Source organism: Trachemys scripta, chromosome 23, assembly GCF_013100865.1.
Source record: "Trachemys scripta elegans isolate TJP31775 chromosome 23, CAS_Tse_1.0, whole genome shotgun sequence".
Lineage (NCBI taxonomy): Eukaryota > Metazoa > Chordata > Testudines > Emydidae > Trachemys > Trachemys scripta.
In genome coordinates this window covers 12,168,415-12,184,170 of record NC_048320.1, presented here as the reverse complement: position 1 = coordinate 12,184,170, position 15,756 = coordinate 12,168,415, and the positions used below count along the sequence as shown (strand labels likewise).

Sequence of the window (15,756 nt, the reverse complement as noted above, 5' to 3'; positions counted from 1 at the left end):
GCCCCCCCGGTGCCCCTCCAGACTCCAGCCCTGGGTCCCCCGCCCCCCCAGACTCCCGCCCCCCCGGTGCCCCCCCAGACTCCCCTCCAACCTCCAGCCCCGGCCCCCCAGGCCTCACCATGGCGCCGGTTGACGAGACCACCACCACCAGCAACGATTCTCCCCCACCGCCGGCTCCTTCCTGGCTGCCGCGCTGCGCACCCGAACTCGCTACCGCTCCGAGACACGCCTCCCGCTCTTCCCATTGGCGGGCGGCGCCAGCCCCCGGGCCCGCTGCCTGTTGGAATTGGCGGACCTGCGCCGTCAGTCACGGGGCGGGGCGGGGCCAGGCCTGGGGTTCAGGTTAAGGTTGGTTGAGACGAGAAGAGCCGGGGGCGGTGTGAAAGCGAGAAAATGAAGAGTCATAGCGAGCGGCGCCCGCTGGGGCACGATGGGATCGTGGCGGACTCGGCTGAGCCGGCAAGGGCGGGCGCATGCGCAGCTGGCTGCATGCATGGAAGGGTGCATGGCTGCATTGCACGTGGATGTGGCGCGCCACATCTGGCTGGCTGCATGCACTGGTGCTTGCGCATCAGACTGGGCAAGTCACAGGCTGGCCAACCGCAAATGCTCAAACATCAGGAGGCAGCCCCATGCCCTATCCCCCCCCCCAAAAAAAAAGATTGACTTAAAAATCATGAGATTTTTAACATGATATGCAGGGTTCCTTTCAAAAAAAGAACAGGAGTACTTGTGGCACCTTAGAGACTTTCCTTTGCCTTCAGGGGTCTCCGCTTTTGAGGTGCGTTGGCTTCACATTTTCAAGCTTTTCTCTGCAACTGTAAGGGCTAGATATGTACATTGCTTTCAAATAAAAGCTGAGATTCTCACATAACCCACTCAACTCCAGGAGTTTGAAGAAAAACTCTAACATTCACGAGACTCACAATAAAATCATGTTTCAGAGGGTAGCCGTGTTAGTCTGTATCAGCAACCCACATTTTTTCATGTTCTCTGTGTATGTATGTCTTCCTACTGTATTTTCCACTCTGTGCGTCTGATGAAGTGGTTTTTAGCCCACGAAAGCTTATGCTCAAATAAATTTGTTAGTCTCTAAGATGCCACAAGTACTCCTCTGTTTTTTTAATAAAATCATGAGTTGTGAACGCTGCATTTACAAAAAGAACAGGAGTACTTGTGGCACCTTAGAGACTAACAAATTTAGTAGAGCATAAGCTTTCGTGGACTACAGCCCACTTCTTCTGATGCATTCGCTGCCTGTACGATGCAGTGTAGCTGGCTATGCAGCTGGCTAACTATGTGCATTGTTTGCTGCTGACTGCTTCATATATTGCTGTATGATTGGCAGGATAGAGGTCAGGTCCTCTTATAGCTGGAGGTTGCATAAAGAATCCAGAATTATCTGAGAGAGATTTCACATAGTCTGCTAAAATGAAAGGCCAGGCCCCAAAGAATTACATTGGGATAACTGTAAGAAGGGAGACAGATAAACAACACCCAAACCTTTACAGCCAGAGATCTACAGTTATATGGGTTCCATTGGGTTGTACAAACAAATTCAATTAGCTACTAAAATAAACATTTAATATAAATGCAGAAGCAAGAGAAAAGGAGTCTCTGGATAAATACAGGTGTCTTTCTATGGCTATTTATTATTTACGTGACAAATAAGCATATTTTTCTTCACTTGGACTTGATCCTGGAGACCTTCCTCAGTTAATATTCCCCTTGAAGGCTGGGCCTGGGAATATATTCAACCCTTGATGGTACGTTCTTATCTTTCAACTATGTGATTTTGTTAACAGCATTCAAACTGAAGGGGCGATGGGGAAGGCTTCTCTGTCTCTGATGCAGTTTATACCCTTCTCCACATTTTTGGATTCTACTAAATCTACCTTTTCCAAGGTGTCTTTTGCCTCTTGCCTCTTCTGATGAGCAAAGTAGCTGCCTTTGGGATGCACCAGATTATTTTAAACAGTAAGTATTTTTTTAAAAGAAAGAAAGCAGATTTCAGAGAAGGAGTCCCTAAGATCCTCCTAAAAAGATATTGGCCCAGATCCTCAAGGTATTTAGGTCAGGGACTAACTCCTATTGACTTCAACATGATGAGCATTAGGCACCCAAATTGCTTTGAGGATCTGGGCCTTTAACCTCACTCTGTGCATCATTTACTTCAAAGGCTGTTTGGATTCGCAAGGGGTTTGGAATACAGTTTATTTGGTGACCTTGAAATACAGTGAATTAGATGGGGGTAACATTGAGCCAGAACTTCCATACCTCTCTAGGATCCAGATTTTCTCTGGATCCACAACTTCACAAAATCTTTGGAAACTTATTAGTGACAACTTCTCCAGCTGCTCCTGCACCTCATATTTCATGTACCTATGCTGGTTCACACCACCTTTTGAGCCTGCTGCTGTGGGAACACTTGGAAACATTTGAGTTGGAGCTTTTGTTTAAAAAAAGAGACTCTTGTTACTATTGAAGTGTGGCATGGAGCTACAGAGAGCAGCTTTGTTGGAGACTAAACAGAAAACACTATTTCTGACCCTATGTTTCCTTTTCATGTCAGCATCTATTAAACTGCAGGCAAAATGTGTGGGTTTTAAAACATTTCTCATGTAGAATTTCCCCTCTCCCTCTCTCGCCTCTGGCATTTCCTTTCAATGTTGCAAGCAGCAGAGCTAGTGGGTTGAATTCCTGCTATTCCAACACTAACTCTCTGTGGCTTTACGCAAGTAACTTGTGGGCACACTTTCGAAAGAGCTTAGCTCCCCTGAAGGCTACGTCTACATTTGAGCAGGGAGGTGTGATTTCCAGGTCATCTAGATGTACCTGCACTAGTTCTGCTCCAGCTAGCACCTAAAAATAACATTGTACTCATGGCAATATGGGTGGCAGTTTGGCCTAGCTGCTCCAAGTACGTACCCAAGGCATTGGACAGGCTTGTACTGGGGGCAGCCCTGCTCGAGCTACTGTGGGTACATCTCTGTAAGCTGGGAACTGCACCTCACAGCTCAGAGGTAGATGTAGCTTTAGACACCCAGATAAATGGTCAGATTTTCACAAGTGCTCAGATCCTGTTTAGGCACCTAACTAAAGTGGCTGGATTTGCACAAATGCTCAGTGCTCTGCAGCTCCCAGGGAGACCAGGGAGAGGTACTGCGTGCTGAACGTGAGTGCACATGCAGCTGTCTCATCTAGGTGCCTGAACAGGATCCGCACATGTTTAAGAATCCGTCCCTTGGTCCTTCTCACTTCTCCCATCTGTAAAAGCCGAATCCTTCCTGCACATCAGATGTAACTTAAGGGCACAAACTAGACTTTGCCATGCCTGTCCGTCATGCTTCTTGCCGGAATGGCTACCTTGTTGTGTCCCGATAATGCACTGCTTTTTGTCTGCACCTGTCCAGCTTGGGTAGCCCTCCTGGCAGTTAAAACACCCAGTGGCATCACTCCTGGGGACATTGGAACAAACAAACCTTCCCACCATGTCAAGGTGCAGCCTTCCGGGAAGGATCTGTAAACCAGGGGTAATCATAACAACCTATCTCACAAGGGGGTGTGAGTGTTAATCAACCACAGTAAAGCTGGAAAGTTGCTAAATATAAGCAGTACTTCAGGAGCCTTCCTCAGCCCACAACCAGTGATGCTCATTATTTAACGCCAGCAAGGATAATCTCTGTACACCCTTCTACGTCCAGTTGTGTCGGAAGAGTCCTCAAGACTGGATTGATTTGGATTCTCACATGCCATGACAGCCCGGCGCTGTGGGAAGCAGGGGCCAAACAGAACACTTGGCCCCTCCAAACAATCTTTAAGGACCTACAAATTATTGTCAGCAAGGCCAAAGTATGTACAAAGTTACTCTATATTATGCAGTGAAACAGCAGCAGATTGGTGAGGCATCATCCTTTATATAAACGATAAATCGCAGCAAGTGATTTCCGTAAAGAAAAGCGGAAGGGTTCTTCCCCAACGAATCTGTCTTTCACCTAGTCTAAAAACGGGACGGATACTGCAGTCGGCATTGGGGTAGATTTTGTGGCTTGATCTAGGATTCATCGATGGAGGGAAGAAATTCCAGTAATGGTTTTAGGGGATGTGATTCTTAGCACTGAATCCAGATTCCCAGGGAGGGGGCTCGCGGAGCCGGTTTCATCAGGCTGGGAATACCATTGATTTCACGCCACTTCCTTTGCATCTCTCGAGTGTGTCAATCAGTGGCTTAGATTCTCCAGGGTGCATCCGACGAAGTGGGGATTCACCCACGAAAGCTCATGCACCAATACATCGGTTAGTCTATAAGGTGCCACAGGACTCTTGGTCGCTTTTTACAGATCCAGACTCACATGGCTACCCCTCTGATACTTGACAGCAAAATACTGATGCAGTAGCCAACTTTTCCTTTGTCAAAACTCTTCAAAAAATCCAAGATTTTTCCAGGGGGGTCTAACTAGCTCCGGGAAGGTTATTTGATTTTTCAAAGAGCAATATCCAGGGCCCCCAAAATACCCACTCACCCCCCCCCCCCGTCATGGGATCCTGCACCAGACTGACCCTATAAGGCGTGGAATGCTTTATGTAGTTACACACATGGGCTCAGATGAAGGATTGTTTGGCTGGCTTCCTCCCCCGAACCTTATACCTGAGCTCTGGGTTATGTAGGTTGGATATTCGTCTTTCCACCACCGGGAGGCAGCAGTAGCAGTCCTTTCTCCCCAGCTCAAGCGACACTGCTGGGGGCTAAGGGGTTGGTTGTTGCCATGGCGTTTTGCCTATTGGATGGAACAGGGTTTTGTTTGCATCAAGGCTCTTCTTGTCCAGATGACATATGTTCACTCTGTCTCCCCCCCCCCCCCAAGGCGAGATTGATTGATCAGCTCACAGACACGAGGCGGTAATCAAGTCAAATACTGGAGGGGGTGGAGGGAAACCAAGGCGCGGCCTGGAGCAGTAAGGGAAACAGACAACCTTGCCAAACAAGGGGAGGGGAAAGGGACCTTCACTTTCCGTTGCCTGAGCGGACCCGCAAAGAAAATACCAACCAACCCGTGCAATGATTGATGAGCGGTGCAATTCAATGATTGCAATACAGATAGTCGGCTCTGCTGTGAAATGATACCCGAGAGGGGCTGGCTCCTGCCAGGTTCTGAACACTTTGCCCCCCCCGCACCCCGTCTTCCAGCAAAGCACTGGAGCACAGGCTTGATTTTAGGCTCGTCTCCAAGGCAAGTTTTGCTGAATTGGGGCCAGAGCGCAGAGCTCTCTTGAGGATGGAGAGACCTGGCTGAATCGAAACGTAAAGAAAAGGGAAAGGTTCTTCCCCAACGCATCTGTCTTTCACCTTGATTTAACGTAGCTCCCCCTCGTTTATTAGTTGTCATTATTACTGTTTCATCCTTCTGTGTAAACCTTGCCCTGCATGCAAGATCCCGCACAACCGCTCAACACACAGATGTGCATCAAACGTGCGTTTGGTCAGTTTCAGGCTACTTCATACCATCGGAGGTAGGCATTTTTCGGTCATTGACATGTACAAGTGACTGTGTTTCATTTAAAGCCTGAACAAATGTATGCACCTTCTTGGGGAGGAAGTTTCCTACCCAGCTATGCTGATATGTCAATCAGACAAAAACGACAGTATTTTTTTCTCCCAAACGAAGGGTTTTGTTTGTAAAGTGCAAAACTACCGCCGTGGGATAAATCTGACTTCTCTTTATAGACCTAGTCTGACAGAAAATATGGATGTAAGATCTGGGACCATTATCCAGCGATTTTATCTAAAATCATTAATCTAGTCTATTTATCGATTCCCCCATACACACTCATCATCTATCTATCTATCTGTCTATCTATCTGTCTATCTATCTATCTGTCTATCTCCATACACACCCCACTATCTAATCTAATCTATCTATCTATCTATCTATCTATCTATCTATCTATCTATCCCCATACACACCCCTCTATCTATCTATCTATCTATCTATCTATCTATCTATCTATCTATCCCCATACACACCCCTCTATCTATCTATCTATCTATCTATCTATCTATCTCCATACACACCCCACTATCTATCTATCTATCTATCTATCTATCTATCTATCTATCTATCTATCTATCCCCATACACACCCATCTATCTATCTATCTATCTATCTATCTATCTATCTATCTATCTGTCTATCTCCATACATAGCCCACTATCTATCTATCGATCTATCTATCTGTCCATCTATCTATCTGTCTATCTCCATACATAGCCCACTATCTATCTATCGATCTATCGATCTATCTCCATACTCAGCCCACTATCTAATCTAATCTATCTTTCTATCTATCTAGTTACAGAGCCTCTTGTTTTACCAGATCTGACTTTTTGGGTCAATATTTTTGGGGAGGATCGGGCTAGGTATACGAGAAGTCAGTTTTGTTAAACTATTTGATCAAATCGCTGGATAATGCACCTAGATCTTATATTCTTGACCTCCAGGGCTTTCCCCCGCCCCAATAGGTGGTGAAATTAGCGTCATATTATTTTCTTTGCCGATATTTATGCAGTGAATATTTACCTCTCTAAATATCTAGTCTATCTAGTCTAAACGGGACGGAGACTGCAGTCGGCATTGGGGTAGATTTTGTGGCTTGATCTAGGATTCATCGATGGAGGGAAGAAATTCCAGTAACGGTTTTAGGGGATGTGATTCTTAGCACTGAATCCAGATTCCCAGGGAGGGGGCTCGCGGAGCCGGTTTCATCAGGCTGGGAATACCATTGATTTCACGCCACTTCCTTTGCATCTCTCGAGTGTGTCAATCAGTGGCTTAGAGTCTCAAGGGTGCCCCGGCTATCAGGGAAGAAATGTGGTTTGTAATTATCCCCTGGGCCCGGAGCTGCGCGGCTTGAACCCAAGAGAAGAGCTCGGCGTCTCTGATCTTTTGTGCCTTCGCTGGCAGCGGGGTGCGAAGGCTGGAAATGAGGCTGAGAAGCGGAGCGGCAGGACTGGCTGGAGCTCAGGTTCAAGGTTTTAGTGGGATTTTGCAGCAAACAAACTTCACGCAGGCGCGTAGGAGAGGGACACTCCGGAGTATCCGGGCCGTGTCTTTTATGAATGAATGGGAGCGCGGTGGGTTCGAACTGTCGCTTCCTTTAAAAAACAACCCGAGTTCCAGGTTCTAATTCTCACCAGAGGGTAAAAACAATTAGAACAAATGTCCTCTGAGCGCCTTCTGCCTGGGAGGAGACCTGAGGCGAGAGGGGGCGGAAATGCAATGATATAATTTATGATTTGATATATTTAATTCAATCCTGTCCTTTCCGGGGAGGGATTGGGGGGGGGGGGAGAAAGGAGAGGACATTGAATTAAATGAACCAACAATGGTATTTATTTACTTTTTACAAGGCAGCTGAGAAAAGGGGAGTTTGCGCTCAAAGCCCCCAGAAAGTTCGGATGAGAGAAGATGGCAGAAAATACATTTCCAGGAGGGAAAAAAAAAGAGTGTCAAGCTAAAAATAGTCTTCATTTTAAAGAAGGAGTACTGGATAATGTCAGTGTCATTATCTCAGAAATTGATTGTGCCACAAAGGGACATAGCTAGCTAGATAGATAGATAGTGGGGTGTGTATGGAGATAGATAGATAGATAGTGGGGTGTGTATGAGATAGATAGATAGATATGGGGTGTGTATGGGGATAGATAGATAGATAGATAGATAGATAGATAGATAGATATGGGGTGTATGGGGATAGATAGATAGATAGCTAGATAGATAGATAGATAGATAGATAGATAGATAGTGGGGGGTGTATGGGGATAGATAGATAGATAGTGGGGGGTGTATGGGGATAGATAGATAGATAGATAGATAGATAGATATGGGGTGTATGGGGATAGATAGATAGATAGATAGATAGATAGATAGATAGATAGATAGATAGATAGATAGATAGAGTTAAAGGGTTGGGAAATAGCAAATGCACAGCGAAAGAAAGGAATCCCAGCAAGAGAAATACAGAAACCTAAACAAGACTCGAGACAAATGAAGAGATGGGTGGGTATGTACAGACCACGCATGGGGCCTGATCCGAAGCCCAGTGAAACCAGTGGTAAGATTCCCCTTGACTTCAATGAGTTTTGGATCAAGCCCTTAGTAAAAATCAGCAGAGGTAGAGAGGAAAAGTGGCGGAGAGAGCGCAAACAAAGAAACGTGTCTATAGGAGGGAGGGGAGGGCAGATCAAAGGAAGCTGGATAACAGAAAAAAGTAAAGTCCCCGGGGGGAGAAATAGCAGATGATTTAACTCTACGTTGATAAACCCACCCTGTAAAAATAGGACTGACCCAGCCCTGAGCAGAGAAACAGGTCCCAAATAGTCCAGAACCTGGATACAACTCTCATTGGGCGCCTTAAAGAGCCCCGGATCGGGCCAATTGGATGCCCCTATATATGTCGTGCCTGTGTGTGTTTGCATAGGGGTATGATTGGCGCTAGACACCCACGGATCCCTACACGGGCGAGGTGGGGTGGGGGCAGGGATGGCCGCAGTGCAGAGTGGACAAAGAGTAGGACAACATAAGAAAGAGCAGCTAGGTCTAAGGGCCCGATCCTGCCGCCTGACCCCCCCCCCCCCCGGGGGATCTCAATGGGAGTTTTGACTGAGCAAGGATTGGCAGGCTGAGTAGCTGTAGATAGGGGAAAGGGAGACGTGAAAGGCAGACAGGAGGCTGGGAGGATGATGGAAACAATGGGGGGCGCGGGGGGAGAGATGGTCAGGAACAGGGAAGACAAAGGGGAAATTCAAATGATCTCTGTTCCAACAGAATCCTATAGCGCAAACAAGGTGTCTATCCCATAGGGTATGCAGGGGTCTGGGGATTATACCAAGATCACCTATGGGCAGAATGTCTGTATTACTGTGACCCTAGGGGCTATGAGGATCTCCTCCAGGACATTCATCTTTCTTTCTTCTTCTTTTTTTCTTTTGCTCCCCTCTGTTTCTTTCCTTTCTACGTATTTTTTCCTCTTTTATTTTCCCTTTCTTTCCTTTTCTCTCTCTATCTTTCCTTGACTCCTCTCTGTTTGTGTGTGTACCTAAGTGGCTACTCCAAATATAACCTTAGGTCCCCATCCTGCAAACGACCCTACAGGTGCTTTCAAATTTACTACAATGAAGCTCCTGAATCCTGGCAAGTATCAGGGGGTAGCTGTGTTAGTCTGTATCCACAAAAACAACAAGGAGTCTGGTGGCACCTTAAAGGCTAACAGATTTATTTGGGCGTAAGCTTTCGTGGGTAAAAAAACTCATGCATCTGAAGAAGTGAGGTTTTTTTACCCACAAAAGCTTACACCTGAATTCTGGCAGTCAAGTGTTTGCAGGATGGGGACCCTCACATTCAAAACCAAGGGTTAAAATCCCCTTCCATGTGAAAGCCTGCAGGCCTCTGCCATGGGAAAATAGTTGTCTTAAAAAAAAACTCCTTGGAAAACAAATGCACAATAATATGCATTTTAAAACAATAAGCCACAGACCACTGAGGGGATAAAAAAAATCCTTGTAAATGATGCTGCCGGATTTCTTTTAATGCACAAGTTAAAGAGAAATTTGCTTCTCTAAAGGATATTGGGTTTCTTTATCCTCCCCCCTCCCCCAGCTCTCCAGTGTTCTGTAGGAGACAGGATTAAATGTTTAATATAGAGGAGTGATGTTGTGCCAAACGGAAAAGGATCCATGTGTATAAAACTACCTCAAAATGCACAACAGATTAGGCATCTTGGTTTAAATGAAAACTTCAGGCTTGTTTATGTTCACACTGCTGAAAGGGACAACTCTCTTAAAGGGACAGGCCCCCCACATCTTTTCTTTTCTTTTCTTTTCTTTTCTTTTCTTTTCTTTTCTTTCTCAAAGCAGGTATGTAAAGTGTTTCCCACTTTAAAGTGTAGCTCCCAGACTGTAATCTAAAGGCCACAGTGTATCTGGGACTGGGAGGGAACCTCATACCTTAATGCAGTTCACTGAGAAGAAGAAAAGCATCAAACCCAAAAGCAGCTAGATGGAAATATTTTGTAAAGCCAGACTTAAGCACTCCCATTGTTCCTCCCTTTTGTATATTACTGGGCCTCTCTGTAGGAAAATATTCCATGCTGTAAACTGAAGAAATAAACAGACATTGTGATTCTCTTCCTGGGGAATTGCTTTTCTCTTTGCTTTGTGAACAATATTTCATAGATCCTGAAGTCAGAAGGGACCATTCTGATAATCTAGTCTGACCTCTTGGATAACACAGAATTTCACTCATTAATTCCGACAATAGAATTAATTATGCCTTCTTGCTTTAAAATATTAGTTTTGGATTTTTAATAGCTTTATCTCTTCCTTCTTCCAAAACAACAGAGATTCCCCCTGAAAGGACATTGCTGTATTTCAGGCCCTTCATTAAAACACGGATCTTGCCCTATTAGTTTCAATAGTAAAAAACAAATCAAGTGAGGGCAGAGGTTGGTTTGTTTTAAACGGGCTTTAGGGGAAAAAAAGATGTTTTCAAAATAGGGCACTCAAATTAGATAAGCTTGGAAGTTCCGTAGCCTCTGCTCCTTTTTTCTTTTATTAGAACAGTTATTGCTTTCAGGTCTCTGATCATTTTATTTTTAATATCCTGCCACTCATATTTTCTTATTTTCTTCTTCTTTGCAGATGGAGATGCTTATTTTGAGGGAACCACATGTTTGTATTACACGCTAAGTGGTCTCCAGAGGCCAGATTTCCAAGCACTCAACGCCTACAACCAGGGCCAGATTTTCCAAAGAGCTCAACTCCCAATCCTGCAAACACTTCAGGATGTGTGTAACATTACCCACATGCATGGTCCCATTGACTGCTGTGGGTCTTCCCCAGGCCCAATCCGGCGCACACGCTCCACTTTAATCCCAGCCGTAGACCTGCTGACATTACAGCAAAGCACAGGTGTAAATGCTGGCAGGATTGGCTCTAAATGGGAGCTGAGCTCATTAGAAAATCTGCCCCGACTGTGGATTTTGGCCAATTTAGGCCCAGATTCAAAAAAGTCTTTAGGCACCTCTCTTCCACTGATTTCAAAGTTAAGAGCCTAAATATCTTTGTGGATCTCAGCCCTAACCCCTGTCTCCTAGCAGGCCTGAAAAACAACTGCAGTTAGATTTTTTGGTGAAGTCCTCCCTCCCCCAATTTTGTTATTTCCTGGAGTGGGAGTTGATCATAAATTCAGGGGGGTTGAACGTAGTAAAAGGAACTGAACAGCAAGGCTAATCTCTGTGACAGCCTTTCCTTCCCTTCTCTAGTAAGGAAGGGGCACCTTTGATACTCTTAGGCACAGGAAGTGCCATTAATATTGACCAGAGTCACCTGGGACTAATCGCTGCTCAGAACTCCCCAGCTCCCCTCCTTTCCTGGGGGTATGATGGCAGCTAAAAGAAAACCATCTGCAGCCCCTCAAAAACTCTGCACCCACCAGCTTCCCAGCCCCCTCTGAGAATTGCATTCATTCATCTTCCTCCTTATAGCTTTTGGGGCTCAGGTCCCTACAAGAATTCAGCACCCATTGATTTCAGCCTAAATACCTTGGAGCTTCCGGACCTGGATGTTTGAGACTTTCTGTCCCCACCCCATTACACAAGGAGTACCTTGAACTCACTCATCTCCCCCCAATCCCTGCTCTTTCCAGCGGTGTAGCTGATTGCAGGGCGAATCCGGTTTGCAAACGCGGTTCCCTACTCCGCGTCCTTTCAATGCAACGCAAATAAAATCAACCCCCAAAGGGGAGCTAAGACTGTAAAAAAAAAAAAAAAAGACTGCCTCCCTCCCGTCCCTGGGTGGGCTCGAACCACCAACCTTTCGGTTAACAGCCGAACGCGCTAACCGATTGCGCCACAGAGACTGGGACGGGAACGGCCGTGGCGGCCAGCAGAGTCAAGCCCTAGCAACGCTACCGGTGGCCACTGGGGGCAGGAGGGAGCCAGGAGAGGCGCGCGAGGGACAACAGCTGCTTGCAAAGCAAATCAAAGCAAACAAGGCGGGCGAGCAAAACCCAGCGGCGGTGGAATAGCCTTGGACAGCGGGGTAGAGAGACTCCCGAGGCGAAAACGGCGCAGCCCAGGAGAAGGGGCGAGCAGGAATGTCTGTCCCCCCCCCAGGTGGCTGGTTCCTTGTGGCCTTGTCTAGCCATCTAAGAAGCCACTTTCCTTCTGCTCCTTAGAAGCAAGGGAGATTGGGAAGAAGGCTCGTGTCCCCGACAGGGCGTGGGTGTTCTGTGTGTCCCCCTGCACACTTCCAGCCGGGGTGTCATTCTCCACCCTGAAACATGGGGGGAGATTCTTAGCAGAAGTATTCGGGCGTTTGCATGGGGTTTGCAGTGTCACCCCGCCCGTCATGTGCTCATTGCCAGAGTGCTGTCCCCACCTTACAAAGTTAGAAGCAACCGAGGGTCCTGTGGCACCTTTAAGACTAACAGAAGTATTGGGAGCATAAGCTTTCGTGGGTAAGAACCTCACTTATGAAGGTGCCACAGGACCCTCTGTTGCTTTTTACAGATTCAGACTAACACGGCTCCCCCTCTGAGACTTACAAAGTTAGTCACCCCTTCCATGTCTGCCCTGTCCCGGGGGGAAAGAGAGGGACAGAGAATCGCAAGACACAGGGTAGATGTCTTACAAGACGGATTCCTACCGAGATTTAGGCTGCGTGTCAGTGGCATATGCTGCTGGCCTGGGCATCTTCGAAAGGTCTGGCTAGACACCCTCTAATGTAGACCTCAGAAATCTCTCTCTTTACTTTCCTGGAAGAGAGCTCTCCCTTTGGCTGGGATTCTGTCCTTTCCCGACTCGAGCTGAGTGAAGAGGTCGGTTTCAGGCAGAACCCTCGGTTGCAGTTTGCATGTGTTACCTCTGTCTAGGCTGTTTCCTAGAGTAGAGCACACAAGTATGGGCAAACTGAGGAGGCAGGCACCCAACCAATCCCTTTATGATTGCCTTCTGGGTTAAAATCAATCCATCGAATGTAATTGGGTTGCTTTACAAATAGCCCAGCGTTGCGGGAGGAAAGGGGCGTGTGATAAGCCTTTTATAAAAGCCCTAGATAGATGTTCTCCAAAGAAACTTGAGGCGGGATGATTTGGGATCTTGGCTTGTCCTCGGTGTCAACATATTAGTGATCACATCAAAGCAAGCTCTTCAGGAGAGAAGCGCCCTTAAAACAGAGCTCACTGATGTTTTGGGGTTAAAAATAGCTAATTCCATGGGATTTTCAGAAGAGCTCAGTTGTTATTTAAGCACCAGTTTTTGAAAAGCTCAGTACATTGGGGCCTGAATGCTGTTGAGTTGCTTTGAAAATCTGACCCCTCAACGGTGGGTTGATGAGAACTTGAAAAATAGGACTCTGGACTCTGTCCTGCAGGCCACAGCCTTTTAAATAAAATCAATGGCAAATTATGATTTAGTGGGCCACCAAATTCCATTGTGAAGGAGAGAGAGCAAACCAATCTGAAACCTGTAACATACTCAGTTAGTGTTCACTATATTGTGTAAAAAAAAAAAAATCGTGGTTCTGGGTTGTAGACTTCTACTAAATCCAAAATTACTTGTTGTGACCCTCTGCAAACTGGAGCTCAAAACGGAAAAATGATGAATAAATATTAAAACCAAATACCTGATCATTCTCAACACTAACATGACACTTTTCATCCTGAGATCTCAAAGCTCCTGGTAAGGATTAATTGGCTAAGCCTCACAGCGCTCTTTTGAAACGGGGAAGTACAGTGGTATAATCTCCATTAGGCTGAGAGGGAAACTGAGGCATAGAATGACTCCGTGAATTGGGTCAAGATTACAGAGCTGCGGTAAAAAGTATTACTCCCGGGTCTCAAAAAGCCGCTGCCGTTTGGATTCGTACGCCTGAGCCCCCGGGGGGAATTCGATTTGTAAATAAGAAAATCAAGATTTGTTTTGATCTGAATTGACTCCCCTTACATACATTCAATTAGACATAACAACACTCTAGTCCATCTAACCTCATTCCTGGAACAATTAGATACCCTCAGTCCTATTGGGACATACCTGAGGATGGGCCAGTTTGTGCGATTTTTAATCAAGTTCAGCTCCTTTGCAAGACTGGCCTGGTGGTTAATTCTGTCAATTCTAAAGTCCTCTGATTTTCCTATTTAAACGGGGGATCACTCTCCAGTTACACAATGCAGGGCATTCACCTCCCTGGGCATATTTCATGTATACAGCGTAGGTGTGACATTTCAACACACTGAATATAAACCAGTCTTTTGTTATTACGTATTAGCATAAGCACACTCATCTCACCCCTGCTCCTTATTAAACCAGCACAAATACATGGTACATCATTGACTATCCCTTTGCAAGACAAGTAACACCACAGCCCCGCTCTTTTTCGTAATGCCACTCTGCACGTTTTATGTTTTTCTTACCATGGGAAGACTGAGTAGAATGAGAGGCCATTTAAATGCACGTTTGGTGCTTAAAGCCTGTTCCCATTGAAGTCAAAGGAAAAGTCCCATTGCTTTCAATACTGCCCCTCGTCAGAACCCTACATGGGGAGGGTCTCTTCCATTCTCTCACGACCTGCCAGATGAAGGCTGCTTGGTTTTCATGGGTCCATTGGACAGTTTCATAGAAGATCATTGCACAGAGGTACATAATTGCACCCTAATTTAAGAACTCTAAGTCGCCCGCAGACAAGTTGTTAACAAGTTTGTTAAAAATAGTTGCTAAAATTTCCAATTCAGGAATACAGAGATTGTTGTTGATCTAGCATCATCAATCATATCAATTCTCAATGCACACACACAGAAACACCACATGTATGCATAGATACAGAGAGCTAGAAAGACTGATAGATCTGTGTATGTAGGTAGAGACCTATATGACCACATACTGTATATACAAACACACACATGTATAGAAGGAGAAAAAAATATGCATATTTCTATACTCCCAGCTAAGTTCTTCAACGCGCATAGATAGGTGATTATTTGACTGAAGATCTGTTTTACATGTCCTTATATCTATAGCGATCTAATTAAGATTAATTAAGATTAAGAGCTAATTAAGATCAGCAACAACTCCTGTGTTCTCTAGATGCAAATTACACCGGGAGGGGGTGTGTGTGTGAACCAAGCAACAGAAACTACCTTTCTTTGGTTCACCTAATGCATATTCATTTGAGTTACAGTATTTTATTTGCAACTCAGGAGCTCGGGACCAATATCAGTTTTAGATCGATCGATCTGAAATTGAGATTAGTTCTGAGTTCTTGATCTATCTGTCCTTCTAGCCAAGTGTCTGTGCAAATATCTGCAGTGGACTAGCTAGATTCCATAACACATATGTCCATGTCTATGGGCATGGATAGTTTGCTATGCACACAGGGTGCGCACGAATAAAGCAACTCTTTGATTCACCCTTTAGAATTGCTCTGTATCTTTTCCCAAGAGGAGTGACTAGCCCCATGGCCTCGAGACGAACGGAGCGTGTTTTGCTCTTTGCCCGCGCCCGCGCTTAGTTATTCCTCAGCCAATTTTTTATTTCAGCGCGTGGGTGAAATTAAAAAAAAAGTAGAAAGCAATGTGTGTACCTTCACTGTGTTACTTTTGGATTCTCCTGGTGCCTTTAGTATGGATCCTGGTGGCAGAATGGGATTGGCACAAGGGATTTAGGCTCTGATACATGTTTGCACACTTACGCACGTGCTTAACT

The 15,756-nt window shown here is 45.7% G+C and overlaps 1 protein-coding gene and 1 non-coding gene across 2 annotated transcripts in view; both read right to left on the bottom strand.

Annotated features, from left to right (window-relative positions):
- Positions 1-255, bottom strand: part of PSMB3 (proteasome 20S subunit beta 3) — a 6,922-nt gene extending 6,667 nt beyond the window's left edge. The window contains exon 1 of the mRNA XM_034756252.1: positions 119-255. Within this exon, the coding sequence (XP_034612143.1) occupies positions 119-121 (3 nt within the window). The 5' untranslated portion in view covers positions 122-255. The remainder of the gene's footprint in view (positions 1-118) is intronic.
- Positions 256-11,841: 11,586 nt separating this feature from the next.
- On the bottom strand, positions 11,842-11,915 carry TRNAN-GUU. Its single transcript has one exon. It is a non-coding gene; the product is annotated as a tRNA-Asn (tRNA).
- Positions 11,916-15,756: the final 3,841 nt, after the last annotated feature.